This window comes from Mustela putorius, unplaced genomic scaffold (genome assembly GCF_011764305.1).
Source record: "Mustela putorius furo isolate JIRA1106 unplaced genomic scaffold, ASM1176430v1.1 tig00003859_pilon_pilon_pilon, whole genome shotgun sequence".
In the NCBI taxonomy this organism is placed as follows: domain Eukaryota; kingdom Metazoa; phylum Chordata; class Mammalia; order Carnivora; family Mustelidae; genus Mustela; species Mustela putorius.
The window spans coordinates 10,475,067-10,503,042 of record NW_025422011.1 but is presented as its reverse complement, the minus strand read 5'-3'; the positions used below and the strand labels follow the sequence as shown (position 1 = coordinate 10,503,042).

General features: G+C 47.2%; 1 protein-coding gene and 2 long non-coding RNA genes across 22 annotated transcripts in view; 1 reads left to right on the top strand and 2 right to left on the bottom strand.

Annotated features, from left to right (window-relative positions):
- CD44 (CD44 molecule (Indian blood group)) overlaps window positions 1-27,976 on the top strand; it is an 86,993-nt gene that overhangs the window by 13,695 nt on the left and 45,322 nt on the right. For all 20 annotated transcript variants that reach the window (XM_045066026.1, XM_045066027.1, XM_045066025.1 and 17 more), the window contains exons 2-3: window positions 20,756-20,921; window positions 24,794-24,927. In XM_045066026.1, coding sequence (XP_044921961.1) covers window positions 20,756-20,921; window positions 24,794-24,927 — 300 coding nt within the window. The remainder of the gene's footprint in view (window positions 1-20,755; window positions 20,922-24,793; window positions 24,928-27,976) is intronic.
- Window positions 6,298-17,396, bottom strand: LOC106006147. Its single transcript, XR_006602254.1, has 5 exons — window positions 17,176-17,396; window positions 16,283-16,372; window positions 10,809-10,852; window positions 8,532-9,222; window positions 6,298-8,146 (listed from the first exon to the last, which is right to left on the bottom strand). It is a non-coding gene; the product is annotated as an uncharacterized LOC106006147 (long non-coding RNA).
- LOC123387765 lies at window positions 21,951-23,302 on the bottom strand. Its single transcript, XR_006602253.1, has 3 exons — window positions 23,029-23,302; window positions 22,745-22,905; window positions 21,951-22,134 (listed from the first exon to the last, which is right to left on the bottom strand). It is a non-coding gene; the product is annotated as an uncharacterized LOC123387765 (long non-coding RNA).

Sequence of the window (27,976 nt, the reverse complement as noted above, 5' to 3'; positions counted from 1 at the left end):
TGCCATTGCCTGAGGTGTGCAGATACAGTTGGGTTGGCAGGGGACTGGGGTGCCCTGTCAAGGTGAATCACAGTACCCTCGCTAGGGTAACTCAGTAAAAGCACTGGAGGCAGGGGTAGGAGAGTTTTCAGAGGCTTTGCGGGGGCCTAGAAAGTGCCAGCTGGCCTGGACCCTTACAGCAGCACCAAAATGTGGATCCAAGGAGGAAGAAGAGGAGAAAGGGAGAGAGGACCCTCAATGAGAACTTGCCATGGGCTGGTGACTCAAATCCAAAGACAATGGCATGTCAGAATGGGAAAGGATGCTAGAAACTCTGTAAAGCACATGTTTATTGGACAGGTGAGGGAATGGCAGCTCAAAGACTGCAAGTGACTTGCCCCAGGTCACGGAACTAGTTAAGATCAAAACCCTGGTCTTCCAATGTTCAGTCCAGTGCCCTTTCCATTTCGTGCTTTGAGATGATAGGGGGAAGGCATTAAACAAGATGAGGCTGGCAAGAAGACTTGGGGGGACAAAGAGAGGAGGCTAAAAGGGTACTGGGTTTTGTGGCACAATGGGAAATAGTGTAGGTGTTTACACGCTGTTACTGTACTTGGACCCGGTTTCCTGTGACATACCATGTATAGCCATATTTGGAGTTCATCTCGATCTTTTTTGACTTAATGAGCGTTTGGAAACCAGAAAGCCCAATGCAACCCAGCCTGGCTTTTGCCCAACCTCCCCGAGCAGTTCTGTGAGCTGAGTCAATAATTGGTGGTTTTCAAATGATTCATTTGTTCATACAACACATGTGTATTGACATATAACATGTGCCTTGTGTTCTCCCAGGCACTGGGGACACAGTTTCTACTCATGGAGCAACATGTCTTCCCAGTCTATCTGGGAGGATGGAGAGTAAATACATAGCAATGACCTTAGTGAATGACAGGGAAGAATGCTGTGATAGGAAAGCAAAGGGTCTTTGAGGCCACATCACGGGGAGATCTCTTCTGATCTGGAGCATCAGGGGCGTCCAGGGGGATGAAGAGCAGGAACTGTGTTTACAGGATGTCCCCAGTTCCTTGGTGGCCCTTGTTGTTGAACTTCTCAACCCCACCAGTGCTCAGGACCAAGAAGCATTCTGATGAGTGGGCTCAAAGCCCCTCAGCAACTCCAGCCAAAGCAGCCCCTCTTCTGCTGCCTCACACTTGGTTTACTGAGGAAGAGAGCAAGAAAAGAAAGTTCTACTCCTCACAATTCTGAAAGCAGCTGGTTTATCATGTCTTCCTAGAAATAGTGGTGAAAAGGGAGCCACGGGATTCTCCAAGCTGGTTGAGACATTTTAGTTAATTAATTAATTAATTAGTTTATTTATTTATTTTACTGGATGAGATCTTAGGAAGTATGTGTTGGAAGAGCAAAGAAACCCAAATTCTGGGAAACAAGTAGTGTCATTTGATGTCAGAGTTATTTTAAGCCATGGGAAAAAATTCATAATTAGGAATCTCGGTTGTTAAGCTTGGTTGAGGGTCAGATCTCATTGATTTTATTAGAGGTTTCTTGGTCTTTTGGGGAGAGCACTTTGTTGATTGGAGCTTAGCCTCCAGGTACGTATATAGGGAAGATTTGCAGGATAACCTCCAGCAGTCATGCCAGTGTGTCTCTTGGGTCTGGGCAGCAGGAACAGGCAAGAACCCTGGGAAACAGATGTCCAACCATGTGGCTACAAGGGCCTCACTCCTTTATCTCCTTTGTTGCTGGGAACTACTTGGAGATGACCTGATGAAGTGTCCCCCCCATGTAATTACTATCTGTCACATATTTCTTGGTGTACTCATATCAGTGCACCTGAACATCTGAAAATCTCTGAATAGCTGAATATCTCTGGAAGGAATAGAACAGTGAAACAGAAACCCTCATAAAATGCTATCTCCCAACAAGAAGTATGGAGGTAGGATGATTTTAGGAGCTCACTGATGTTGTCAAAAACCCAGTTTTTTCCTAATTTTCCTGTCCACCATGCCCATCACCTTCTTATAGGTTAGCCCTCTTCATAGTCTGACACTAACTCCCAGAGTTCCAAGCATCCTTTGAAAAAAATAATAGTATCCAGAAGCAGAAGGAGGAATGCTTATTTACAAGTGTCTCTTCTAGAAAATTGGAGGAATGGCTTTTCCAGAAGTCCTTAATTGACTTCCCTTTACTTCTCATTGGAAGGATGGGGTCACATTCCATGAAATGCTCATGCAGAGCCAATCATTGGCTAGGAGACCTTTGACCACAGTCCTTGATTTAGACCGGTCGTGATTCACCCACTGGAGGTGGGAGTTAGGACCTCACACCCCCTGAAGCACAACTTAGGGATTTTGAACAAAATCAAGATTCAATTAGGAGAACTTTGTTGCACTAATAACAATGTCTGTTACAATGAGTAAGGCCCGGGAGGGTGTCCACCTACCTGGTAGAGTTATGGTCTGAGACCATACATTGAGTAAAGAAAAAAAGCAAAGCTAAGTTCTTGTGTTCCTAAGCCACACCCTCAGCCTTTTCTTGGGAAGACACACCTAATGGTTAGAGTTCATGTGGGGGACACACTGCATTTAGAGACTTAGATGGACTGCAGCTTACACTCAATCATAATAGCTGTAACCTTATCCTTTTCTCTCTCCCCCCAAAATAATATCGGGGAGTAACCTTAACACTGTTATAATTTACAAGAGGTAATCAGTTGTGTGCGTCCTTGAGCACTTTACTATTAGAAACTCGTGACTGCAAGATATCCCAGGACTGCTGGAGCCACACCATGCATGAGGACCACTAGTCTGTAGTGATCCCTTTTAAAAGAATGACTATGACCTTGAATGAGTATCTCTTCCTGTAAATTATGAGATGATCACCCCCAAGGGAGATGGTTGGCTTTCCTTTTCTATAACTACACTCCTCAAGTGTTTTAATGTGTGTGAAGTGTTTTCAGCTCCATTATATAGCCTGGCCCTCACACTAACTTCATGGTAAGTATTATTATCCTCCTGTAGAGGAGATAAGTTTAATGACTTTCTGAAGGTCGGATAACTAATTAATGCAGGTTTGGGATTTGAACCCTAATTTCCTACTCCTGGAGCTGATGTCCATGCACCACATGGTGTTGGCTTCCGATGGACCTGAGTTCCTTTCAAGGAGTCTGAAATCGACTCTTGCATTTTACATTAATAATGCTCTTTCATAAGCAGGAATGAAATGGCTATTTCATTCCTAATATAGCTTCTTTGAGTCTGAAGTTCAAGGTCTAACATCTTAACATTTTAATAAGCCCAACGATGAACAGGAGGGCTTTCTGGGACAGTACTTTGTCTCCATGCAGCTGGCTCATGAACATAGTGGTATGTATGGGAGGGAAACTTTGGGAATTTGTTTGTTTGTTTTCCATTCTTTTTTTTCCACGTAAATATCATTAAAGAATTTATGATGACTGCATCCAGGGAAGAGGAGCTCAAGGGATGTCTAATGTGGACCTCAAGGATATGGTCCTTTCTTACACAGGAAGGGGACCACTTGTTTTTGTTATCTAATGATGAAGGAGCTAGAGGAAATGGATTCTATTAAACCAAATGATTTATGGCTTATTCTGAGGGTGAATTTCCTGACCCTGAGGTTTGCTGACCATGAGACTGGCTGGCTAGTTCCAATCCACCTTTAGTTCTCAGCTGAAATGGCATTTCCTTAGAGAGACATCCCTTGGGGACAGCAAAGACCTTGGAGAAGAGGAGCTTCCCTTTGGACTAATCACTCAGCACCTTATACTTGTGTTACAACATTTATTGTATCATGTTGTTGACTTGTTTAATGTCTGTCTTCTTCTCTGGGCCATAACTTCCACTGGAACAGTGACCTTGCCTACCTTGCTCAGTGCCCTGGTTCCTGTGCCTAGCACATGGGCGCTGAATGATACTTTGTTGAATGAATGAAGTTGGGGCTGGAATTCTCTTTTCTGAAGGCCTGTATCCACTTCCCTGTTGGGTGGTTTTGTGGGATTATGGTTTACCATCATGGATTCAGCTGTAATCTCTAAATTCAACTTAAACAACAACACTCTGTATCTGTCTATCATCGATATACCTATCTATCTGTGTATCTATCTGTCTACTTACCTACCTATCTGTGCATCAATTTATGTATCTGTCACTTATCTATTTACATCTCTATCATCTATCTATCATCTATTGAAATAACTTTCTATTAGAATAAGAGACAAGTGCTTAAAAGCAAAGGAGGGTCATCAAGTAGGTCACATTTCTCATTCTCTCCTACATACTCATTCATGGTACACACCACCCCAATTACCACTCTCCCTCCTTGGCTGGCATCATCCAGTCTTGACCATGATTTTCTGCAAGGGCACCAAAGGGAAGCCGAGTGTGTGGGTTGTCTGGCCACTCAAGGTAGATGTGAAAGACGAAGGAGAAACATTTTCCATTTAGACAGGAAAAATGAAGCAAGGCTTGGGGGAAGCAAGCCTTGGGTCCTCTAGATTCTTCTCTCTGCACTCCCTCTGGGACATATCTGGGGAGGCTCTCTCAAACAAGTGGTACCAGATAAAGCCCAGCCTTCCTAAAGGATTGTTTCTCGGGAATCAGGAAATGTACCCTATTATCTGTTTGAGCTTCCTGTTCTTTATATTGTTTGGGAGGCAAAAGTCAACAACCACGTTTATATTCTGCATTGTTTGCATTGTTAAAAACTGGAAAATTAATTTGGTTTCTTCTCCAAATGAGCTTCCCATACCTTCTGGAAGACATTCAGAAACAGACCTCACTTCAGACAGGCCAGCAGGAAACATTGTGTCTTAAAGCCAGGTTTCTGACCTGCTTCTAAAGGCTGCCTTTGAGGATGTTTGCTCCAGTTCCCAAGGTTCAGGGCCCGGGGCAAGGGCCAGCTGTCAGGGATGCCCAGGGAGAAGCTGAGTCTGGTGTCCTGCGGCTCAGAAAGCAGTATGGATGCTAGAGGTAGACCTCCGTTGGAGTCCTACTGCTCATTAATTATGTGGCCTTAAGCAATTTACATAATGTGTCTAAGCCTCAGTCTTCTCATCTTTACAACGGAATAACAATACCTACTTGACCAGTGGTGTCAGGACTAAGACAATCATTTGCACAAAGCCCTTGACAGAACCTCTGGCATGGAGGGAGCGCTCAGCAGTAATCCTTGTGATCATTGTTAGGATTAGACCTGGAACCCCTCCACCATGCAGCCCTCACTTCGTTCCTGCTGCTACCTTTGGGAAATACATCCAGCTGCCTTTGGAAGGTTTTCATTCCATTTCTGGGCAAAACATCGGCCAGGGGACTCACATTGACTTTGGTGAGGAGGGCACCCCAGAGATCTGGCCCCCATGTGAACTGACTGCAACAGCCATGACTGAGTCGATCCAGCCCCATGGGATGTTCCGGGAACCTTGGCTAGTACGGTAGCTGGTGAAAGTGAATGGGGAAATGCACCGCAGGTCTGGTCTTGCCTCTCGAAATGACAGCCAGTCTCCCAGGCTGCATGTCTCAGCAGGATCGGCCTCTTCCTGCCTTAGGTCCTGGGAGCTGGTGGTGGAACCGGAGGAGGAGGGAGTATTTTCCTCCTTCTCAGGTCCAAGCATCTTGCAGGGCTGTTCTCCAGCCTCACAGTAGAGAAGGGCCCTTTGGGGCGGTTTAATGCAGGAGCTTCCTTCTCGTTCTGGAAATTTTGGAGTTTCCCAGTTTCCTTCCTCCCTAGAAGCCCAAGCTTGGAATTTCCTGGTTGTGGTTGGGGGGAAAATTCAAATGCATGGAGGGAAAATTCTAGGTGCATAGAGTGTCTGGCCATCAGTCCCGGGGGGGGGGTAAGAATGGTGGGGGCTTGCTTCTCTCATCTCCAAAAAGGCCTTTAATTACCTTTAACTGCTTAATTCTGCTATCCTCTAAAGAAAAGAAGATTTGGCCACTCCCAACCACACCTGAGGAGTGACTAAGGCTCTTGCACCTTTTAATAGGAGTATTTGCATTTTTGTTGGGTTCTCATTTTGCTTTTAATTTCATGAGAGTATGGCCATGGACTGTTGTTCAGGCTGAAACAGAAGATTATAAAAGCACAAATGGTTTTTCTTGGTGTCAGGACATCATAGTTTACAGCCTAGGAATGTCCACGGTACTGGGGAAAGCTGTGGCCAGTCGTCCAAGATTTATATCCCTGTGGGAAAAGTAAAAAGATTGACATTTACTAAGCACCTGTTAGGAACCAAACCCACACCTGTTAGGAACCAAACCCACACCTGTTAGGAACCAAACCCAAGGCTGCTGCTTCATGCATATTTATTATATAACTCCCACAGACTCCTTTTTGAGGTATATACATAGCAAATAGCCACTGAATAAATGATCGACTGATTTTCATCAGAGCCATTTTATAGGCTGAGAAACTGAGGCTCATCAAAGTAAAGGAACTTGCCTAAGATGGCTCAGCTCTTATGTGGTGGGGCTGGAATTCAGTCCAGAGCTCTCCTCTCCCTTTCAACCTTACACCACGAGCTTCCACTCCGCTTTATGGGGAGTTAATCCTGTTCTTCCATCCCCGTAAGTGGAGGTCTTGAAAATTCAAAGCATCTGCTTTTCCTGAGAGTCTGGGTTTTTCTGGCTCCTTAGGAAGGGCCTTGAAACAATTTAGACCTACTGGGAGCTATCTTCAGGAAAGGAGGTGGTGGGAACTTCCCTCCCTTCCCTCTTGGCGGGGTAGTGGGACCTCCGAGACCACCAAAGATCGGGGAGTGCCTCGTCTCCCTCTTGCAGAGGTGGGGCTGCTGAGAGTGCCTTGCTTGAGGATTGTCTCACGACTGAAGAATGGTTTGAATTGGCCCTTGACACTGAAATTCACAGTAGGGAGCACTGGGGCTGTTTGTAGTAATTTGGGAGGAGTGTCTCTAAGGAAATCAGTAATTCTGCTGTTTCTCTTAATTGAAACCATTCTTTCCCTCCAGCTTCGATCGGGGAGGCTCTAATCTCTGAGTGCTCAAAGGCATTTATTTGGTGTAATTGGAGAGCAGGATGCTGGTGACACTCTCTTGTGTTGTCTATTGTCTCTTTCTGCCGGCCGATGTACCTTGCCTGACACATTACTGTCAGCAGCTCGGTCACACCACTGCTGCCTGGATTCCAGGATGCAGAGACATGGTCCTGCAGGCAAGAAGGAGCCACTCAGGTTCTGGGGGTCGGGGAGGAGAAAGGTCAGGGGAGCAGGGGAGTGAGTTAGAAAGAAGCATAGACTTCTCCTAGAGACGGGACTGGGTCAGCTGGGGAGCTAGAGGTCACCAGATCCAAACTCTTACTTGTCTGATAAAGAAACTAAGGCCCAGGGAAATAAAGTAATTTCTCCCAGGACTGACAGTGTATCAGGAAGAAGTCTGGCTCCAGACCCCAGGTCACTGGATTCTCAGCCTCATGCTTCTCCCACTGAAACCAAAGGGACATTTGTCAGACACCACACTGTATATCAGACACTGGGGATACAGAGATGAATTGGGGGTCATCCCAGTGGAACCCACTTCAAGGCAGGCTCCTTCCTAAGATGAAGATTTATAGACAGACTCTCTGTCAGATAGCACACGATTATGTAGAGCAAGAGACATGTGGCTGGAGAATTAGGCTCCTGGTTCCTGGTTAACTGGAGGTCCTGAGTGGTTGTCACCAAGGATGCAATGGGTGGTTGACCAGCTAATCAAGAATGAAGCCAGAGTAAGAGGGACCTTATATTGGAACTACCTTATGATTGGATAATATTGACAAGTACCAGGCACTTGCTAGGTGTCAATTCTGTTGCTAAGTGTTTGGTGCTTTCCCTTATTTAATTCTTAAATCACCCTGAGGTAGGCATTACCTTCACTTCACTAGCAAAGTAACTGAGGTTTAAAGATTAAGAAACTGTGGGGTGCCTGGGTGGCTCAGTCAGTTGAGCGGCTGCTTTTGGTTCAGTTCATGATCCCAGGATTCTGGGCTCATGCATCCCCTTCTTCCAGCTCTGTCCCCAGCTTAGGACCACAGTGGAACTCTCATCTCAGAAACTAAATCATTCAGTTGCCGGAGACTGGAACTTCCAAGCTTCTCTTGTCTTCCTTCGAAAGCCCAAATCCTAGGGATGTCTTGTGTGGACCCTGGAAGACAAAGATGAATTCTGTATCTAATTTTATCTGTGTGTGTGTGTTGTGGGGGAGTAATTTCCTTTGGCTGGATATCTGATCACACCCAAAGCCCCATAAAAATGAGTAAAATACATCCATAAGTTTATAGAAATGTCAGACCACACAGACTGCCTGACAAAGTGGCCCCACATCACTATTTTAGAACCCCCTTTTATTTTCTAAGAGGCACTATTAGTACCCCAAATTGCCTTATTATTAATCATTTACCCATATACTGTCTGCCTTCCCACATTAAAAGCTAAGGTCTTATGATGGCATGGACCTTGTATGTCTCCCTAGCTCCTAGCTATCGGGTACGTAACACTTGTACCTTCTAGAAGGTGTTTTGAATTCATACCTTGCACCATGCCCTGGGGATACTAATGGTGATTTGGAAGGCCAAGATCTCATAGGAAGAGGCCCAGTTATCCTCCCCCTGATGTTTCTAGAGCACTTCTCGAGCTTTCGCTTTCACCAGGTATGGTCTCTTGCCATGTCCGACGGTCATTTATTTTGAGGAAAATCAAGTCCTATTTCTTTTAGCAACTTCACAGAAGAGTCATTTGTTACTTCCTCTACTTTCAAGGCTCCTGGTTCTGTGCGTGGGCCCTGTTCCTTAAAAGCAGGAAGTTGTCTTTGGCCCACCAGAGTTGAACATGAAGTGGTAAGATTTTGGTCCAAACCCCGTGGCTTGAGTCAGATTTAAAAGCTTGTCAGCAGTAAGTTCTCTGGAGCCTGGCATTCAAGACTGGCATCTGTGGTTACAGATGAGATTTCACAGATGGAAAGCCCAGGAAGAGGTGTGAATTACAAGCTATTAGCTCACGGGGCAATTGCAACTATACCGATCCTGGAAATCTGTTTGGCGCAGATTTTTTAAAATATCCTACCATCCAGCCTCTCCCTCCATAGGGCTTCTGCTCTGTGACATTTGTGTTACTCTTAAAAGCATGTGAAGAATTAACAGGAGTGGGGTTCTTGGACTGGGAAGGAGAGCCTGCGTCTTGTGCGTGCATCCCAACAATGCCCACAGCTTCTCACTTTAGCACCTGAGAGGGAGACAGAGCCAGTGGGAATGAGAGGAGAGAGAGAAAGAGTTAATAAAATGGTTAGGTTAAAGCCTAGCAGTCGAAGGGGTGTGTGAACTGTCACGGGAAGAGTGGCGGTAATGACCTACCCTCACAGCCAGGTGGAAAGCCAGGCCGCTCATCAAGCTTATCTTGGTCCTGGGGTGGTCAGCTCTGTTTAGGACATGGGCTCCCTAAGTCCCAGGGCAGGGCCAATTTTTCTGTGAAATCCTCCCCAGCTCATTTGGTCCGTGAGTTACCCCCTTTGGAGGAGCCAGTAGTAGGAGCCTCCATCCACCTGCTCTATCTTCCTGGTACTAATAAATATGAGCCCAGTGGCCTGCAAACTCTCTGGCGAGGGGTTTTAACTGGAAACTGGCCTGGAAGCTCCTCGAGTCAAGCAGTGCAGTGGCAAAGAGACGAGGGGCCAGGCTGCTGAATCTGCTGCCCATACAAACATTTCCCAACCTCACCCTACAGCACACTTGCGTTTCAGGCCCCCAGTGTGGTTCAAGAATACTGACTCATGTCAAAGACCAGGTGTCATCCCCGGGCTTGACTACTGCCCCTGCCACTCAGGTGGGTCGGTTGTGCTCTGAATCTCACTTATTTCATCTGCAAAATGGGGATGATAATTTGACTTCTTGAAGATGGTCTGGGGAGGTCATAGGTGTAAAGTCTCTTATGTCTCCTGGACTAAGGTGTGACTCAGACTAGCAGCTCTGTAAACTCCAGAACCTGTCCTTCAACACTTGTGAAGATGCTCAAAGAGATAGGCCAGAGGAAATCAAATCCACGTTGGAGAGGCACCAGGCTGTGTGGTGAGGTTGGGTTCCCGAGGGACTGGTGGCCATCTTGTTCCCCTCTATCTGAATGGCGCTCTCTTGAAGGACAACAGTTCACCCTCATGTCTGACTCTAGAAATCTTGTGGAGTACACTGTAGACCAATCCCATCCTTGTAAAATAGCATTGGAAAATCAGACTGTGCTGTCTCCTCGCTACTGGGGGAGGAGATGAGGGTGGCTTGGGACAATCTCTGCCGAACTTTAAAAAGCAAAGTAATTTTATTCTTGAGACTGAGGGGGAAAAAATACAAAAATAGTCATACTAAGCCTATATCACTTGTAAAGCATTTTGACACAATTGCGTTTCACTTGGGCTGCAGCCTTTGAGCTGTGAGCCTGTGCTAATTACTTAGCGCTCCGACTCTGTGTTTCCATAGCTATCACGAGGAGTGACTAACCCTCTTAGGGCTCCAAATGCTTTGGAGCTGCTGGCACATTGCTGGCCTTACCGATTGGTTAACATTGCTATGAGTGGTTTCCAGAGAATTCCAGAGTGAGCCTCCCAGAGCGTTGTGGAGGGTGTCAGGGCCACTGGTAGGGTGGCAGGGGGGCTGGGCAAGAATAAACAGCTGGTGGGTCAAGGATCTGGGGTCTGCCCCTCCGCCTTCACTCCCGCTGCCCCTGGAATAGGTCTGGTTTCACCTGTCCTAAATACTGTGGCTCTGCCTAAGACTTCATGGTAAGGGACAGTCTGAAAACGATTGTTTCTCTCTAGCACTCACCTTTTCCCTTTGCTTGTTGACAATCTGAGATGGAAAGGTGAGCCCTGCCAAGAATGGGGGGAAACCGGAAGAAGTTGACAATCTGAGTCAAGGTCTGGGTGTTACTCAGGCTCTGTAAGACTTGGAGTCTCTGAATCTCTTGTTCCTTAGTTTCTTCATCTGGAAAATGGATCCGTGGCATTTACCTGCTGGGCCTCACAGAACTGCTTTGGGAAGTGGAATTGGAGAATGAAGCCACCCACATGGCAAGATCACTAAGGCTGGCTTATACACTTCTATCTGTCTGTTCCCCAGGGCTTGGAGCCCAAATGCGCCCGAAACTAATATTGGATTTTTGAGAAGATATCTGAGATTTCAGTACTGTCCCTGGAGTGCGTACCAGCCCCCCCCCCCACCTTTTATCCCACAGGCGCCAAGTGTTCCCTAAGTCCTTATTTGGTCCTGGGAGGGAGGAAGGTGAGGTGTGAACCTGGAAGCTAGCGTGAGTTACTCAAGGTCATGCAGCTTATAACTAACAGGATTTAAGCTAAAACCAGTTCCTCCTCCCAGGTGGGGGCCCTGGGGCTCAGAAGCGCATCAGCGACCCTCGAACCCCCTGAATGCAGCTCCCACCTGTGTGTGACAGCCTTGGTCTGCCTCGGCATTCATGAAGGGCCTCCCTTGAACTAAGTACAGTCAACCAGTTCCTCAAAGTACGGGCAGCAGACCGAGCAAAAGCTGAACCAGAACGAGGTGATATAGCCAGAATCATAACTACACCAGGACAAGCAAATGTAGTTACCAGAGTGGGACCCCTTTTTTCCCCTCCTTGCATCAGGAAAAACCCCGTGTGGGTCCCAGAGAGGCTTTCTCGTTTCATTTTACCACATCCTGGCTTTGTGTTAGTCAATCTGCTAAAACTGATATGATCAAAAAAAGAAGAAAACAAAGGTTTCAAGGCCAGACCTGAGTGTTTCCTGATCGCCATGGCAACATGCAGGTGTACACACTGTGGTTTCTCTCCCTCTCTCTTCCTGGAGACTCACTCACTCACTCACTGAAGACTGCTTGACCTTCAGAATTGTGTACTGAAATGACAGTGTTGGGACACACACTCTCCTTTGCCGGAAAGATTCTTTTGGATCCAGGATCCAGGCTTTCTCCACCCTGTCCCCTTCCCTTTTTTCCATCACTCTACAAGGAGGCAGGGGTGGGGTCTTTCTTCAGACTGCAAAACAACTCCAGAGCTCCGCGGGGTCAGACCTGTGGAGGCCTCCATGGAAAGGCCAGGATAGTGACTGAGAAATCCCTTTGGACTCTCATCTGAGAGGGCAGAGGTAATGGGCCCCTGCTGGTTTGGTGTTGGCGGCCATGACAGGCTCTATGGTCCATGGACAAGAGGCTGAAAGGTCAGGGGGTATAACCAAGCGCCAAGAAGTTGGGGTACATTTCCTTTCTAAGTGCCAAGAGATGAATAGCTCAGTTGAAAGCAACCCAGGACACATTTCTGGAGGAAATTCTCTGGGTATGATAGTGTATGACTATTTTCTCTGCTCATTAAACCCTCACCCACCTCCGGGGGCAATTCCGGGAGAGACTGAGTCACCCAAGACTCATGGTCTGCACTGGGCAGCCAAAGGCGATTCGGCCACTGAGTGTGATTTTGGCCTCATTCAGAAGTGGATCCTGAACAATAGATCCTTTCACCAGGCTCTCATCACATGGGCGTCAGGGGATGGGGGCGAGTGACGTGGGGGCAGCAGGAAGGCTGCCAGCCTTCTGGCCTGGCGGGCCTGGGTGGCAGCAGGGGCCCTAAGAGCTAGGAAGGCTCCTGGATAGAAACTGGGGGTCTTTAAAGACAATGACGGAAACAAAGAATAGAATGGTTTCTTCGTGTCCTGTTAAGACAGTAGATTGTGGCTTTATTGGGAACAGCTTGCTCAGGCCTTTTATAAGAGCAGTTCAAGAGTGAGAGCACTGAACAAGGAGTCAGGATTCTAGCAGTTATGGACCTCGAAGGCCCTGCTTTTCTCACAACGGGCTGGGGAACGATGCTCAGTTATTCTGGATTTTCTCTTAGAAACTGCCATTGCCCCACCTGGCTTTAAACATAGATGATCCAAATAACCATTATGCTTGGGGAAAAAAAACTGGCCTTTTTCCTCCCTGCTTCTAATCAGAATCAGTTCGGTTAGGTTTGTGAGTTGTGTAATCTTTTTTTAGACATGAGCTCAGCAAATCAGAAGACAGAAACAGAATCCTGGCTACTTCAAGATAAACACTATGAAAATGAAAAATGTGGGGGAATCCACCAGCGCTTCCGGCTGCCACTACCCGAGAAGCTTGCCTGCCACCTCCTCCCAGGAGCTCATGGTGTTAGACACAGTTAGCCTGAAGGGCCATCCCTGGCTTGATTGGCTTGACATTTTAGCTTGATCTGTTGAGATTTCTGGGCTGGGCAGAAAACATCTCAAAATGTCACAGGGACAGCCTGTGGTCTGGTGTCCCAGCCCTGAGCCAACCCTAAGTCCCAAGATCCTCTCTTCATTTGCCCTGCCTGATGGGCCAGAGGCTGTAAAGGGCAGGGGAAGCCTGAGGCTGTAGCTCAGGTTGAATTCTCAGCCCCCAAGGGGATCACAAGACCAGCACAGGTAGAATCAGTAAGAGGTAGGCAGCCCACAGTTGGGGCAAGCCAGTGAACAGGGAGACCTCCGAATCTCCTCCTGATGGAGAGGGTGGACGTTCCTTGGGGAGGGCCTCCACTGAAGCCTTACCTGTTCTTGAGCAAACAGGTTCTTGAAGAACCTGTTTTTGAGCAAAGGCCCTGACCTCTTGAGTCTCATGGCCCAGAATCAAGGGACCTCTGATCTTACAGTAATATTCAGGAAGCTCCAATTCCTCTTTCCAGAGCTCTCTTATAGAGCTCACCTCTCTGCACTTGAGAAACCTCATGGAGGATAAGTGACTTCCTATAGTTCTAGCATTTTCTTCACACAGAGGGTGCTGTTCTCACCTCAGTGTGACTGGCTGGACTGCCCAGTCTGAAACATAGCCCCTGCTTACAAGCTCTGGTTCCTCCTGTCTTCTCTGTGAATCACTTACCTCTTGCCTAAAAGGGGAAAATGAAGGTGCCGACCACATGGAATGGTGGCAAGAATGAAATGAATTCTGAGGTGCAGAAGCTGAAAAGCTCACACGGCTCTGTGTTGGCAATGGGGGAGTCATGACGCTTGTCTTTGTGGCCGTGGGAACTATTCCAGGCACCAGGTCCCAGGAGCTGGCCCTATTGCCAACTTCAGGAAAAATCCACTTCCCCCAGACACATAGCCGACTCTGAGACCAAATTAGTAGGAAAAAAAAAATCCTATTCTGCCTTATCCCTCTTGGGGAGATGTCAAATAGGGATGAGGCACATCTGGGGGACTCATGATGGAGAAGCAACGAATTCATTTAGGACTATCTGGCGAAGTCTGTTTCAGAGGACCAGGAGGCTCTGGGCATAGGATGACTGTGTGTCATCTTCTGCTGGCCTCCACCTGCCATGAAGCATGACTGTCATCCTCTCCCAGACCTGACTGCAGGAATGGTCCTATGACAGGATGCCCATTGCAGAGATGACAGCCAGAATTCAGACCGATAAAGCCACTTCCAACACTGAAAGTGGCTCTCTGAGACCCTTCCAGGGAAAACGGGAGAGATTCTCAGAAGCAGGTGCTTCAGGGGAAAGACGTTTTAAACGTCTGACAACAAGGCCCAGCTGGTGATTTTCTAGATGTCACTTGGGGACTGGGCCTGAGATGTGTTCTTTGCACCTCCCAAGTCTGCCTGTCCTGAGTTTTGGGGAGCAGGCTAGAGTATCTCCATATTCATTTATTCATTCACTCATTTAGTCATTTGTTTGTTCAACCTGTGCCTACTCTAGGCAGTACTGTGCTGAGTACTGGGGACACAGTGTGGAGGGAGACATACAGCCTGGGCTGTCACAAGGCTACGAGGAAGTTCTGAAATTCCAGAATCCTGGAATCTCTCATTACTGAAGAAACCTGGGGTGATCCTAATTCCTTGTAATTCTTTACCTGTTCATTTCACAGACCTTTTTGAGAAACCAGTGAAACCTAGGGAGTCTGTCCCACCCAAACCCCTCTACAGGTACACAAGTGCACACCAAGATGTACATACACACATAGGCTTGCACACAACATCGCAGGCTTATGGACACCCCCTTAAGACCAACTGGTGGATTCAAGGTGGAAAACCTCTTGTCACCTAGCACCATTGCTAGTCAACTGTGAGACCACCCCTGCTCCACTCACCTCTCAGGAAGGTTTGCAGGCATATAGATAATGGCATGTTAGGGAAAAATTACACAGTGCTCTATTCTCAGCAGATGGTGTGATTTTCTCCCACTTGGGGGGAGTGACTTGGGTAAACCATTCTTCGGTCTTGCAATCTTGCTTGGCAAGGTTTTGAAATGTGCTGGGCCGATTTTACTAGAGAGACCTATTTTCCTTGATCTGTGGCTTAGTGGAAAATATAGGTAAGATTAATGGTATTATATGGGTCAGCTAGGATTTATCCAAGTAAGAATTAGTTTACCCCAGAACCCTGCATAGTTAATTGGCAGCCCAGCACTGAAGTTAGATCCCTGCCTCTCCCACCTGGATGACTGGAGTCAAGTTATTGAATCTATTTGTGCCTCTGTTCCCTTGTCTCTAAAAGGGTTTGGCCGAAGTGCCTCCTTCATAGCACTTTTTGTGGGAATTAAATTAGCTGGAGTATATAAGCTGCCTAATAGGTATGCAACCATTGACTTTAATTAATTGCCAATCACCTATCAAACCGGAATCCGGGGGGGGTGCCTGGATGGCTCAGTGGTTAAGCCTTGCCTTCAGTTCAGGTCATGATCTCAGGGTCCTGGGATGGAGCCCCGCCTTGGGCGCTCTGCTCAGTGGGGAGTCTGCTTCCCCCCGTCTCTCTGCCTACTTGTGATTACTCTCTTTCTCTGTGTCAGATAAAAATAATTTTTTAAAAAACCGGGATCAGTTGGTATCATCATCCATTGAGAAAATTGAGTGTCAGAGAGGGGAAGGAACTACCTAGCTGTGTAGCCTAGAGCAAGGGGCTGTGTCAAGATTCGAACCCAGATGTGGGAGGTCCTCAGTATGCCAAAGTCTGGTGCCAGGGATTAGGTTAGACTCTTGGAGAGCACCTTGTTCTAGACTTCCTGACAGGTCCCTGGCAAACCTCTTGTTGAGAAACCCTGAACACTGGACCCCATGACCCCTCTGTCCCTCCTATAGTCATAAGCACTCCAATGGCTTGGGTGGCCCTTCTCCCCGCGGAGAGACTCCTCCCTGAATGCGAAAGTGGCTTTGAACAGTTAATGTTGCCTGTTGGGTCTCTCAGAGGGAGGGACTTGGGACCGTTTCTTTGTTACATGACGCAGGAGATTTATGGGAGACCAGAGGGCTCAACGGAAAACATTCTTGACTTACTTTCAGCTGGAAATGCTTGTGTGAGACATGCAGTTGGCCATGCTGTATTAGCCCTCTTGAGTCACCACAGATCCTGAATCACAGAAGCCTCTGTTTCTCAGGAGAAAGACACACACGTGTTAAGCCCTGCTTCTCTGGAAGGGGTTCGTGGCGTGGCCCTGGCCGGAGATGCTGGTGTCTGTCCAGTCATCTGTGGTCCACAGCTACTCACACCTCGATCTTGTTCTAACTTTCCCTGAACCTTGGAAATATTCTGGAAAGACTATGCATCGGGGAGGCTGGGAAGTCATTAAAAGTTACTTCAGTTGGAGTTGGCCGTATTAGCCCAGTGGGTAAGTGTGTTGCATGCATGGCGGCAGACTGACTGGATTTGAATCCTGGCTTCATCATCACTAGTTCTGTGAACCTGGGCATGTTTCTTCCCTTCTCTGTACCTCGGTTTCTGTATCTGTAAAGTGGGGATAATAATATCACCTACCTCATAGGGTTGTTTTAAGGATAAAATGAGTGAGTACTTGTGAAGTGTGTAGAGGGGTGTCTGCCTGGTCTGTATTTGCTATTATTATTGCTGCTGGTATCATTAGTAGCCTTTGGAGTCATAATTCGGGTTTGCGTCAGTGTGAAGGAAGCGTGTTGGAAAGTCTTCATAAATTATGAAAGGCTACACAGCCTTGAAGGCTTGGTCCCTCTCAAAGGCAAGAGGGAGGCAGAGGGAGGAACTCAGAAGGCTCGTGAGGAGAGCTGACTGGCAGCAAGTTTCGGGCGCCATCTTTGCATATGCCCTGGTGGCGAACTTCCATCTGGCCTCGTTCGCTGAATGAAGCTTAACGTGAACCGTGGGGCTTCCCCTCTGCCCAGAACTGCGCATTCCCTGGGCAGCCCCTGCCAGCTACCTGCCATGTCGCAGGCCCTGAGTAAGCCGCCCCACGGAGGGCGGCCGCAGGTTGAGGTCCCCTGATCCTTGCTGTCCCGGCTGACCGCAGGCACGCGCAGCCACGCACGCGCAGCCACGCACGCACGCACGCACGCACTCCCGCCGCTCACGCGGGCTGGCGTGCTCACACGGCACATGCGCGTCGGGTCTCTGCAGTCACGCAGGCGGCTGCCTATGGAACTCAAGGCATTTTATTCAAACGTCTCGGTTCCTTCTGCATTTGCATGTTCTGGGTGCCAGCTGGTAAACGAGAATGAATTTTAATACGACAGAAACTGCCGTTCGGCTCCAAACCACCGTCTGGGCCTCAGACTTTATTTTTAACCCGGGAGTGACAGCGGCCACCTGGCCACACAGTGACAGGCCGATCACCCCGCTCCCGCGGCCTCCCCTGAGCAGCCTCGCCTCCGAGAAGCTGCCTGCGAGGCTGTTTTCCTTTTGTATGCTGGCCGAGGAAAGCCGCCGGAAGGGCCGTCACCCGGCCTGACAGTTTTCCCACCTCGTGAAGACTGGCTGACAAAGGCCAAAACTGAAAATGTCAGTGAGAACAAACAGTATTTCAAAAGAGCCTTGTGCAGTTCCCTCCTGGCTGTCCTCCTCCCTCATCAGCCAGGCATTGTGTGAGCTGCTGGAGGACACCCCCAAAAGGAATGAATCAGGCAAAAACACGCGCTCCCCAGGCCCCTCAGGACTGCTGCTTTTAAATATATATATTTTTTAAAGATTTTATTTATTTATTTGGCAGAGAGAGATCACAAGTAGGCAGAGAGGCAGGCAGAGAGAGAGAGAGGAGGAAGCAGGCTCCCCACTGAGCAGAGAGCCTGATGCGGGACTCGATCCCAGGACCCTGAGATCATGACCTGAGCCGAAGGCAGCGGCTTAACCCACTGAGCCACCCAGGCGCCCCTGCTGCTTTTAAAATGCACCTACGTGCTAATGACACAAAAAGAGAAGCAACTGATGGAGGCTTCTGTCTTATCGAAGCTCCCTTTCTTCTTCTTCATTTAGTATTTTCCGAGGCGAGGAAGATCATACAGAAGTTTCACAGTTCTCTCATCATCTTATTTTGTAAATCATCAGACACCGCTTCCTGGTGGTTAGAACCTGCTTCCTGCGCGGAAAGGAGAAAGCGGTTGTTGTCGATTCAGTTCAGCAGCACCAGCCGAGTGTTTGTCCTTCTATGGCCCTTGTTTTGGAGCGCTTCTCCCCTTTAGAGCCGATGCTTGCTCTAATGACCTGGAAGGATCCCAGTCCACAGCAAAGTGGTTTGGAGTGGTTTGAGTTTCAGTGCTATGCAGACCGGAGATGGGATTCCAGCTCTGCCATTGGCTGACTTGGGGAAATTAATTTTTCTGAGCTTCCGTTTCTTTGCCTATAAATAACACATACACACATTCATACATTCACTGCTTGGCATTCGTGGAAGATGGGGTTCCACAGAACCCCAGAGGTGCTGGGGACCCAAGGACATTGCAGTAACAGGCCTCCCCTCCCCTGGCTATCAGCTCAGAACTGAGGAACAAAGCAGCTGAGATTCAGGAAATCAACTACAGGTTCTAGATAGAAGTGCTCACTTCCTGGGGTAACTCATTTTTCTGAGCTTCAGTTTTCTCACTGATTCATAAGCAAGATCTTCTGACTTTATTTGGACCTGCCCCATTGAGGGATAGAGTCAGTTAAAGCCAGTTCTGTCTGAATCCAGAGCTGGCTTCTAACTACCAACATGGTGCCCGGCCTGGCCCGTGGTCCACCGTATGGTAGGCCCAGCAGAAACGTCAGTGAGCTTCTTTGTCAGCCAAGGACTGCACTTGAGGCTCAAGGACGTGGTCAGGAGAAATCACACTCCTCCAGGACAGTTTCAATGACATCACCTTTCCATTTTGGAGTTCACTGGAGTGCCAACTAGGGATGATAACCCAGCCCCAGAAAAAGAAGGAGTTTTCTAGTAATGGTTTAGAAGCCTTGTGAGATGGTGTCACAGAATCAGGTAGAAGCAGATAATTCTTCAGCTCCTTATTGAGATTTTAGATTCATGTCTGCAAAATTCACAAGAGCCCTTGGATTAAATCATGCTTTAGGCAGTTGATAGCCATTAGGCTTCGTTTTAAATGCCATTAACTCTTGGGAGCCAACCACTGATCTTGGCTCTATCTGTCAATATGTGGAAGGTGTGTTTTGTAGGAAATTTTAAGGAGCCATTTATTCATTCAGTAAATATTTATTGAACATCTACTGTCCATCACACTATTTTAAGAATTAGAGAAACCAAACAAACAGGTAAAGGGTCCTTGCTTTTCTTGGAGCTTCTATGACAGGAAGGGCAGATGGATAATAACTGAATGCACAAATAAATAAACAAGTTGTTGTGGGGACACCAAAGCAGGGTGAGTGAGGGAGATGCGTGGGTTGGGTAACAATGTTCAGGGAAGACCTCTAAGAGGGAGTGATGTGGAGCTAAAACACAAAACGTGATGATCTGAGAACAGAACACTCTAGACAGAGGGCAGGTAGATAATGTGTTCTAAGGTGGCAAAGTGCTCAGAATGTCCGAAGGAACTGAAGGCAAGTTTATGCCTGGAGCAGAGTGAGCTGCTGAGGGTTCAAGAGGGAGATAGGAGCCAGCTCCTGTAGGTCTTGTCAGCCATGAAGAGGACATTTATTCTGGGTGCAACCAGAAGCATTAGAGGTTACAAGTAAGGGAGGGATAGCACATGATTGTGGGAAAATGCTCATGGTATAAGATAAAGTAGAAAAAAGGATGCCCAAATCTAAAACTGTACATTTAATACTGTTTTAACTATATAAGTACAGAAGTATACACACACACACACACACACACACACATTCAGAAAACTGAAAGAAGATAAAACAAAATGTTTCAAGTATTGGCAGTAGTAATAACCTTGTTTTCCTTCATTATTTCCCTGAATTTTGTCAGTTTTCTACAAGTTGTATTACTTTAGGAATCAGAAAAAAGTCATATGCTTTTAAAAAAACTTGTTTATAGGGATGCCAGGGTGGCTCAGTCAGTTAAATGTCTGCCTTCAACTCAGGTCATGATCCCAGCGTCCTAGGATCAAGCCCCACATGGGGGCTCTCTGCTCTGTAGAAGTCTCCTTCTCCCTCTCCCTCTGTCTGCCAATCCCCCTGCTTGTGCGGTCACTCTCTCTTTTTCTCTCTCTCTCTCTGTTAAAGAAATAAACAAAATCTTAAAAATTGTTTGTAGAGCACCCAATGGAGACAATGCCAGAGTGATGCTCCTTTACTGTGTCTTAGCTCAGAGTTGAGCTTAGTGTGTAGTGCTTTGGAATGCTGGAGTGAATGTTGAAGGCTCTGGCCAATGGAGATGTTCTGTTTTGTTCTTTTCTTTTCTTTTTTTAAAGATTTATTTATTTATACCTTTTAAAAAATTAACATACACTGTATTATTAGCCCCATGGGCTGTTTTTGTTTTTAATGAATTTACCATCAGACAGACTTCTTAATCCTTCCCAAATAAGTTATGCAAAAGTATGTACCATTTCTGTTTCATCCCACAGATTTGAATATAACCTGCCGATATGCAGGTGTGTTCCACGTGGAGAAGAATGGTCGTTACAGCATCTCCAAGACGGAGGCTCCTGACCTCTGCAAGGCTTTCAACAGCAGCCTGCCCACCATGGACCAGATGGAGAAAGCCCTGAAAGTCGGGTTTGAGACCTGCAGGTAGGAGGAGAAAAGCCGGGGGTGGGGCATTGGGGGCGGGGCCTAGGCCTCAGAGGCTCCTCCCTGACAGCTGATGGATGGTTGCCTGAAGGGTGGGCCCCACCTATCAATTTGGCCAAGTCAACCTGGAACCTGTAGGACAACAGGAATTTAAAGCCAGCTAAAGACACGTTTGTGAATCATAGTGGGGTTGCCCAGAGGAGGCCCTTAAGGGTCAGCAGCTGGAATCCTCTTGCCTAAAGTGCTTCCACAGCGCTCTCCCAGCTTTGAAGCAGCATGCAATATCATTGTCGGAACCACAAGAAAACATAAACCAAATAACAGTGTTTAAAATAAATATGTGCCTGGTGGAGTCTTGGCTGAGCAGACTTGGCTCAAAGCAGCGTTTTCGAACAACTCCCTCTCTCTGTCTCTCTGTCTCGCGTGTGTTTGTTTCTCTTCTGTGTTTCTCTGGCTTGACCAGAAATAAAAGGACATGAAAATTATTAAGATGTGTTATTCTAAGCGAGAGGGAAGTGGTCAGAGGGACCCAGGAGACCTCCTGAGAGACCTTGCATGGGACATCACAGAGCTCCCTGGACCCCAGTTCATGCCATGCTGCTCAGGGCACTCACAGCAGGCAGCGGCCCTGTGTGTTTAAATTTCCTCTGACCCTGTGGTGAGCGGGAGACACTAAGACCTAGTAGTGGTGACAGCCACGGCAAAGTGGTTTGGTTGGTTTGTTTTCACTAGAAGAGCTCTGGGTAATCCGAGCAACTGCTCTGAAGTTTCCAGCCTGCTGGCAGCTCCCCCCTGTTTTTGCAATGTAATGTCATTAGATAAAGTGGTTCCCCTTCCTCTTAAACATACACACACACATGCAAAAACAGGCTGCTCTTTCTTTCTTTTTTTTTTTTTTTAAAGATTTTATTTATTTATTTGACAGACAGAGATTATAAGTAGGCAGAGAGGCAGAGAGAGGGAGGAGGAAGCAGGCTCCCTGCTGAGCAGAGAGCCCAATGTGGGGCTTGATCCCAGGACCCTGAGATCATGACCTGAGCCGAAGGCAGAGGCTTAACCCACTGAGCCACCCAGGCGCCCCACAGGCTGCTCTTTCAAAGTCAAATCAGGGAAGGCTTTATTCAGACCATGAAATGTAATGTCAACATGCCTACCCTGGCCCTTGCTTGCAGAGGACGCACACACGTCAGGAGTGGCAGCGGGGTCTCTCTGCCTGAAAACGGAAAGAAAAATCTTTACTCCCACACGGCACTGAGAAGGTAGCCACTAGCCCCATGTGGCAATTTGCACTAAATGACAAAGAAAATTCAGCTTTGGTTCTTCGGTAACACTGTTGACATTTGGTTGCTCCGCAAGCCCCAGGTGATGAGTGGCTGCCAGATTGGAGGGCGTAGATTCTAGACAGAACATTTCCATTCCTGTAGAACAATCTACTCAGCGGTACTGCTCTGAAAAAAAGGGCCGACGTGCACGCACATCCGCGTGCGTTCAGAGCTAGGTCTGGGAGAACCCGAGAGCAGCAGAGGGAGAAGCTCTGTCCGCTGCTCCCAGCGCGGGCCAGGGAGCAGATCCATGCATCCCCTTCCCAAGGGTAATTGCTTAAATATGGCCCTGACTCGGCCAATAGTCTAAGAAAGTAGACTTACTAGACTGAATTTGGGTTGTGAAATACAGACAAGACATACTTAGGAAACACAGAAATGTTCCCATCTGCTGAAAGCAAGGGGAGTTCCTCAGACTCCCACGGGCTAAGCTCCGTGCACTTAGAGGTGGGACACGCCCTGCTGTCCACTTGCCCACGTCCCCTCTATCCTTGGACGCACCTGGCATTGATCTGATTTCTGCACTTCATGGATGAAGCAACTGAAGCTTGCAGACATGCCAGAGCTCCCCCAGGGCCATGTCGCTTGCACCAGGAGGGGTCCAGAGGCTAATCCCGCTTCATCTGAGCCCAGGGCAAGAATTTCATGACCCTCCCGAGGGTCTGAGGGCGAGGAGGAGACAGAAGCATGATGCGTGGATTTGCTCAGCGTTTCCTTCCTCCCTGTGAACAGCAACTTGCTGGGGCAGTATATACACATATATAAATTTTAATATCCCAACTCACGTGTGGTGGGACATCGACAAGCGGCAGTTGGCTCATGGTGGCAACAACTTGGGCATAACTTAAAAAGGGAATGTAGATTCTAGAATGTCAGTGTGACACAGATCTCCCAGTGTGATGCAGGCGGGGTAGGGAGTAGGCTCACCAAAGAGTGTTGCCATTAAAAAAAAAAAGAAGAAAGAAAGAAAGAAAAAGAAAAATGGTGCCAAAGAAATCTATCGTTCCACCCATAGCGGGCGTTAAGTGTTGCAAAACGCATTTCCATAATTTCACTCAGGCGGCTGTGAATCAGATCTCTGCCAGAAGACAGGTGGCTGAGGCTTGTAGGCCCCAGGAAAACCCTAGCAGCCACTCTCTTCTGTCTGCCCCACCCTGATTAGTAGCATTTCCCAGATAGATGGAAACTTATTAACATTTAATTGCTCTCTCTCTCTCCCCACCAAATTAAGGAGTCTTTGGAGAAACCAGTCTGTCCTTTCAGAGGAGGAATTAGTCATGGGAGCTACAGTTGCGACACAGACCTGATGAGTTCCCTGTGCTTAGAAATTTCAAACTCACAGCCATTTCCGTGGGTCTTGCAGGATGATGAACTGTGAACTGTTACCTCTGGTAGCAAAGATTAAAAAGGCTCTCCGCCATGCATTTTAGCCAGCATTGCATTTTCAGAAACTTGCTGGTCCTCTAAACAAACTTTAGCTTGCTCCTCTCTACCGTACCCCTGCCACCAACCCCTTCACCGCACATATCTTATTTTTGGAGGCATTTTATATTCAGGAGACATGGTGCAGTGAGTGAGTACTTAGCTTCCGAGATGCGGACTGAAGAGGTTGGGCACTCTCTGTTGTATCCCACAGGGCCTCAGGCTCCATCATGCTCCCAGAAACATCTTGGTGAGGGCAGAGGGGGCTTACACACTTCGCCGACTGAGCTGCCTCTGGAAAATTCCTGAGCTAAATGAGGCACCGCTATCTACTTACTTAATCACTATTACTCCCATTTTAATGACAGTCAATTTACTTCCACTGGTAATGAAATTATGCCTGCGATGCTCATGAAGAAAATATACTGTGTTTCTAGCATATAAACAAGGCTTCGTGTTTATAGTAATGGAGTCAGGAGAGAGGGAATCACAGGGAAAGGTGACACAAAAAAGGAAGAGTAGAGGATGGGAAATAGGCAGGTCAGACCTGTGTGGACTGAAAGGAAGAGCCACCTAGCCCTAGCTTATGGGAACTGGTCGTCTGATGTATTTTCTGGAAAATGTGAAGGTGATAGAGAGCCAGAGTGGATCTCACCTCAGTGACTCAGGCTTCCCTCCACATGTTCAAACTGACTTGACACTGCTGCCCACATAATTTATTTGAAACCAGTTTTCTTCTCCTGGAGCACCTGGCTGCCTCGGTCAGTAGAGTGTGCGACTCTTGATCTCGGGGTTGTAAGTTTGAGCCTCACGCTGGGTATAGAGATTATTTAAATAAAACTTTTTTATTTTTAAAAAGCCAGTTTTTTCTTCCATGAATTTTTTTTTTCTTTTAAAGCTCTTTACAGAGCTCTAAATAAAATCACCTTGCCACCCTCAGTGTTGATCCCTTTCCTTCTCTCTCTCAGCTCTTATTTCTGGATTTCATGTAACGAGTTGTTCAAACCTGTATCATCCCCAGAGGTGAACCAATGACCCCGGGTGCTATGTGAGATGTCATCTGATGGCATGTCACACAGTCCCCATCACAGCCTCACAGGGCGATAACCTCTCGCTTTCATTTTGCAGGTACGGGTTCATAGAAGGGCATGTGGTGATCCCCCGTATCCACCCTAACTCCATCTGTGCGGCCAACAACACAGGGGTGTACATCCTCACATCCAACACCTCCCAGTATGACACGTACTGCTTCAATGCTTCAGGTTGGTTCCAAGGGGATGGTCTTTGCATCTGGGGTGGCCTTGGACATGCATCAGTCTTGGCTTAAGTAGGGAGTCATGCAGCTTCCATTCACATAACAGATGCTCACTGAATATCTCCACAGCTGCAGCAGAGACAGGCTTCCTCTCTCCGGAGTGCTTACTTGCAAGGCAGGGAGGCCAACAGGAAAGAGAGAAAGAGTCAATACCTCATATGAAGTCAGAAAGTGATGAGTGCTATAAAAAAGAAAGCCAAAGAAGAAGCTTCTGAGCGCTAGGGAAGCTTTTCTCTGAGAAGGTGGCCGGCGAGGCTGCCTGTGAGCAGGTCCATTTGAGACAGAGCCCCAACCGGTGTCAGGGAGAACAGCCATGGGCAGAGAGGACAGCAGTGCCAAGCCAGGCATGGAGGAGCACTGCGACTTATTCTGAGGACACCGAGGAGGCCAGGGTGGATAAAGCCCAGTGATCAGAAGGGGGAATGCCGAGGAATGACGACGTCAGAGACGTGAGCAGGACCCGGGTCCCATAGGGCCTTGTAGGCCATGGTAGAGAGTGTGGATTTTATTCTCAGTGGGATGGGAAGTCACTGCAGGGTTTTGAATCAGGAAGTGACATGAACCTAATGATGGTATTGGGGTACAAGCCAAGTGGCTTGGCTTAGAAGTATTTATTCTATGTTGGGCCTGGAGAGAAAGCTGGGAGGATATACAGTAGGCCTTTGACCTTCTTGAGTTTCCTTTCCCAACAATTGAGAGCCTTGACAACCAGAGAACAAGAAAACCAAGTTAAAATGTGTGTGCTTGGCTGCAGGCCAGGCCCCTCTGCCTGTCAGAGGACTTGTTTCCAACCACTGCCCTAGAAACTCATGTTTATTAGTCTAATTCAGGCTCCAGCAGAATTCAAGAATTCTCCACGTTGTGTATCTTCAGGGTCTCTTGAGAAGGGTCAGACACACAAATGTCAGGCTTTTGAATGCCAACAATCAAATGTTGTTTGACTACTTCCTTCTCAAACTGGGGCTTCTGTTCCTCAGGAAGGTCTGAGATTGTGTGAAGGGAAGATGGAACCACGAGGTAAATTGGACACGTCTTCCTGGCATATCTCTTTTCCTTAGAGATGGGAAGGAGGGTATTAAATTAGCTGAAAGGTGGTTAAAGAATGTTGTATGAGACCAACACAGATGTTATTCAGTGATGACTTAAGGCATTGTTTGCATGAGAAAAACACAGATATCACATGTGGGAGAGTATGAAATCTGCACGGGGTTTTCAGTGCAAGTGGAGGCATCAAAGTAATTGCGAGATTACGTCAGTAGCTCTCGGCTATGCCGGCCACCCACTGTGGCATGAGAAGTAGGGGTGGAAGTAGGAAGTCGGAAGAGAAATCTAGAGATGAGGAGAAAGAGAAAGTTTCAGGGTTGATAGTTGAAATGGTGTGTTTTGAAGCCAATACATTATGTCAAATATAGGCAAGTCCCTAAACCTCTGGAGGGAAGCTCACAACAAAGAGAAGAAAACTATAGATTATTTCTTAGTCCCTGGTATATGAGCAAGGAATGCAAATGGAATTTAGCCAAAAAGAGGAGAATCCCCATGAGGCAAAATGGTACATGGCCCCCATCCAGTTCCCATACCCATATACCCAGAATGTCTGTTCTAAGGACACGATATTGAGGAAGACCACATGCAAATAAAGGAGAAGTAGACATAGAGCAGCATGTGGTTTCAATAGCTTATCTTAGTGCCAGAGGTCAGAGGGGGTATTTGGGAAGTCTTTGTGTTTTAGAGGAAGGGGCTGGTCTCATGAGACTGGGCTAGTGTGGGACGCACACTTGAGATTGTCTGGGTACTACCCCTTTCTTCCCCCACTGAATCTTGCTGAGGGCATGGATACAATAAATTATGTTGTTGTGAATCCACATTGTCTCCCCTCTTTTAAAAGTTAGTATCACTTCCTGGAAAGAACTTTAACTCCAAAAACTAGAAGCTCCCACCGTTTTACCGGGAATGGCAACCATGTGGACAAGTTACTACTGAGACTTGTCTCCCTACCTCTTAGTTGTCCCTGCAGGGTCGGGTCTAGCCTCAGAGAAGGAAGTGAATCCTCCTGATTAACTTTCCTCTTCTTTGCGGGGAGGTGTTAAAGCAGCTGAAAAGCTGGAGAATTTCTGGGGGGGGTGTGTTCATACCCAAATGGCTTAAAGTAGTTTAAGGAGAAGATTTTTACCTTTTCTTTTATTCAAGTTTACTTAATGGAGATAAACTGCTTTTATAAGTTTTTCTTTAAGTCTTAAAAAGAGTACTTTTGGATCAATTATATGCAGTCAGGGCTCTGCTGGGGAAGTAGGGTGAGAAAGAACCAGTGGCCATATTTCTTGTCTTGGGAGGTAATCTCATTGAAATGATGAAACAAAAGAATAAAGAAGCTGGAGAAGAGTGTTTATCTAAGGATAAATAAATTCTGAATGTCTTGGTGATGAGAGAGGTGCTAAGCAAACTATGGATCTGGATAACCTTCTGTTCCAGGCAGAGCATCCCATCGGAAAGATCCAACTGAGAGTTGCAGGCAGGTGGTCAAGACCCAATGATGTGACCCCCTCCAAATCCTTTTGGTCTACAGGGACCAAAGCCAGCACAATCTTAGCAGATAGGTTCCATATGCTTACAGTTTCAGCAGTAACAGGTGGCTTATAGATGAAAATAAGGCAGACCCTGGAAAGGCCCCATGATTTTTATTTTGATTGCCTCATGTCTCAGGCCCAGCACGAGCCTGGTGACTTCTGTGTTAAGAGCCCAGAGAACTGGCTTGAATTAGTTCATTTTTGGAGTTTGCCTCCAGTAAAATGCCTCATTCTTTTTTGAAGGTGGAATTTAGGAGAAGATGTTACATTCATTTGTCTACTCATTTGCTCATTTACTCGACAAATATTTATTGGATACCTAGAATACACAGGCATTGAGGAAGATGTCTTTCTATCTGGCACAGAGTCACTGGCTAGACTGAGTAATTAACATTGCTCCTGGCTATTTTGGGGCAATGGAGTTACAATTTA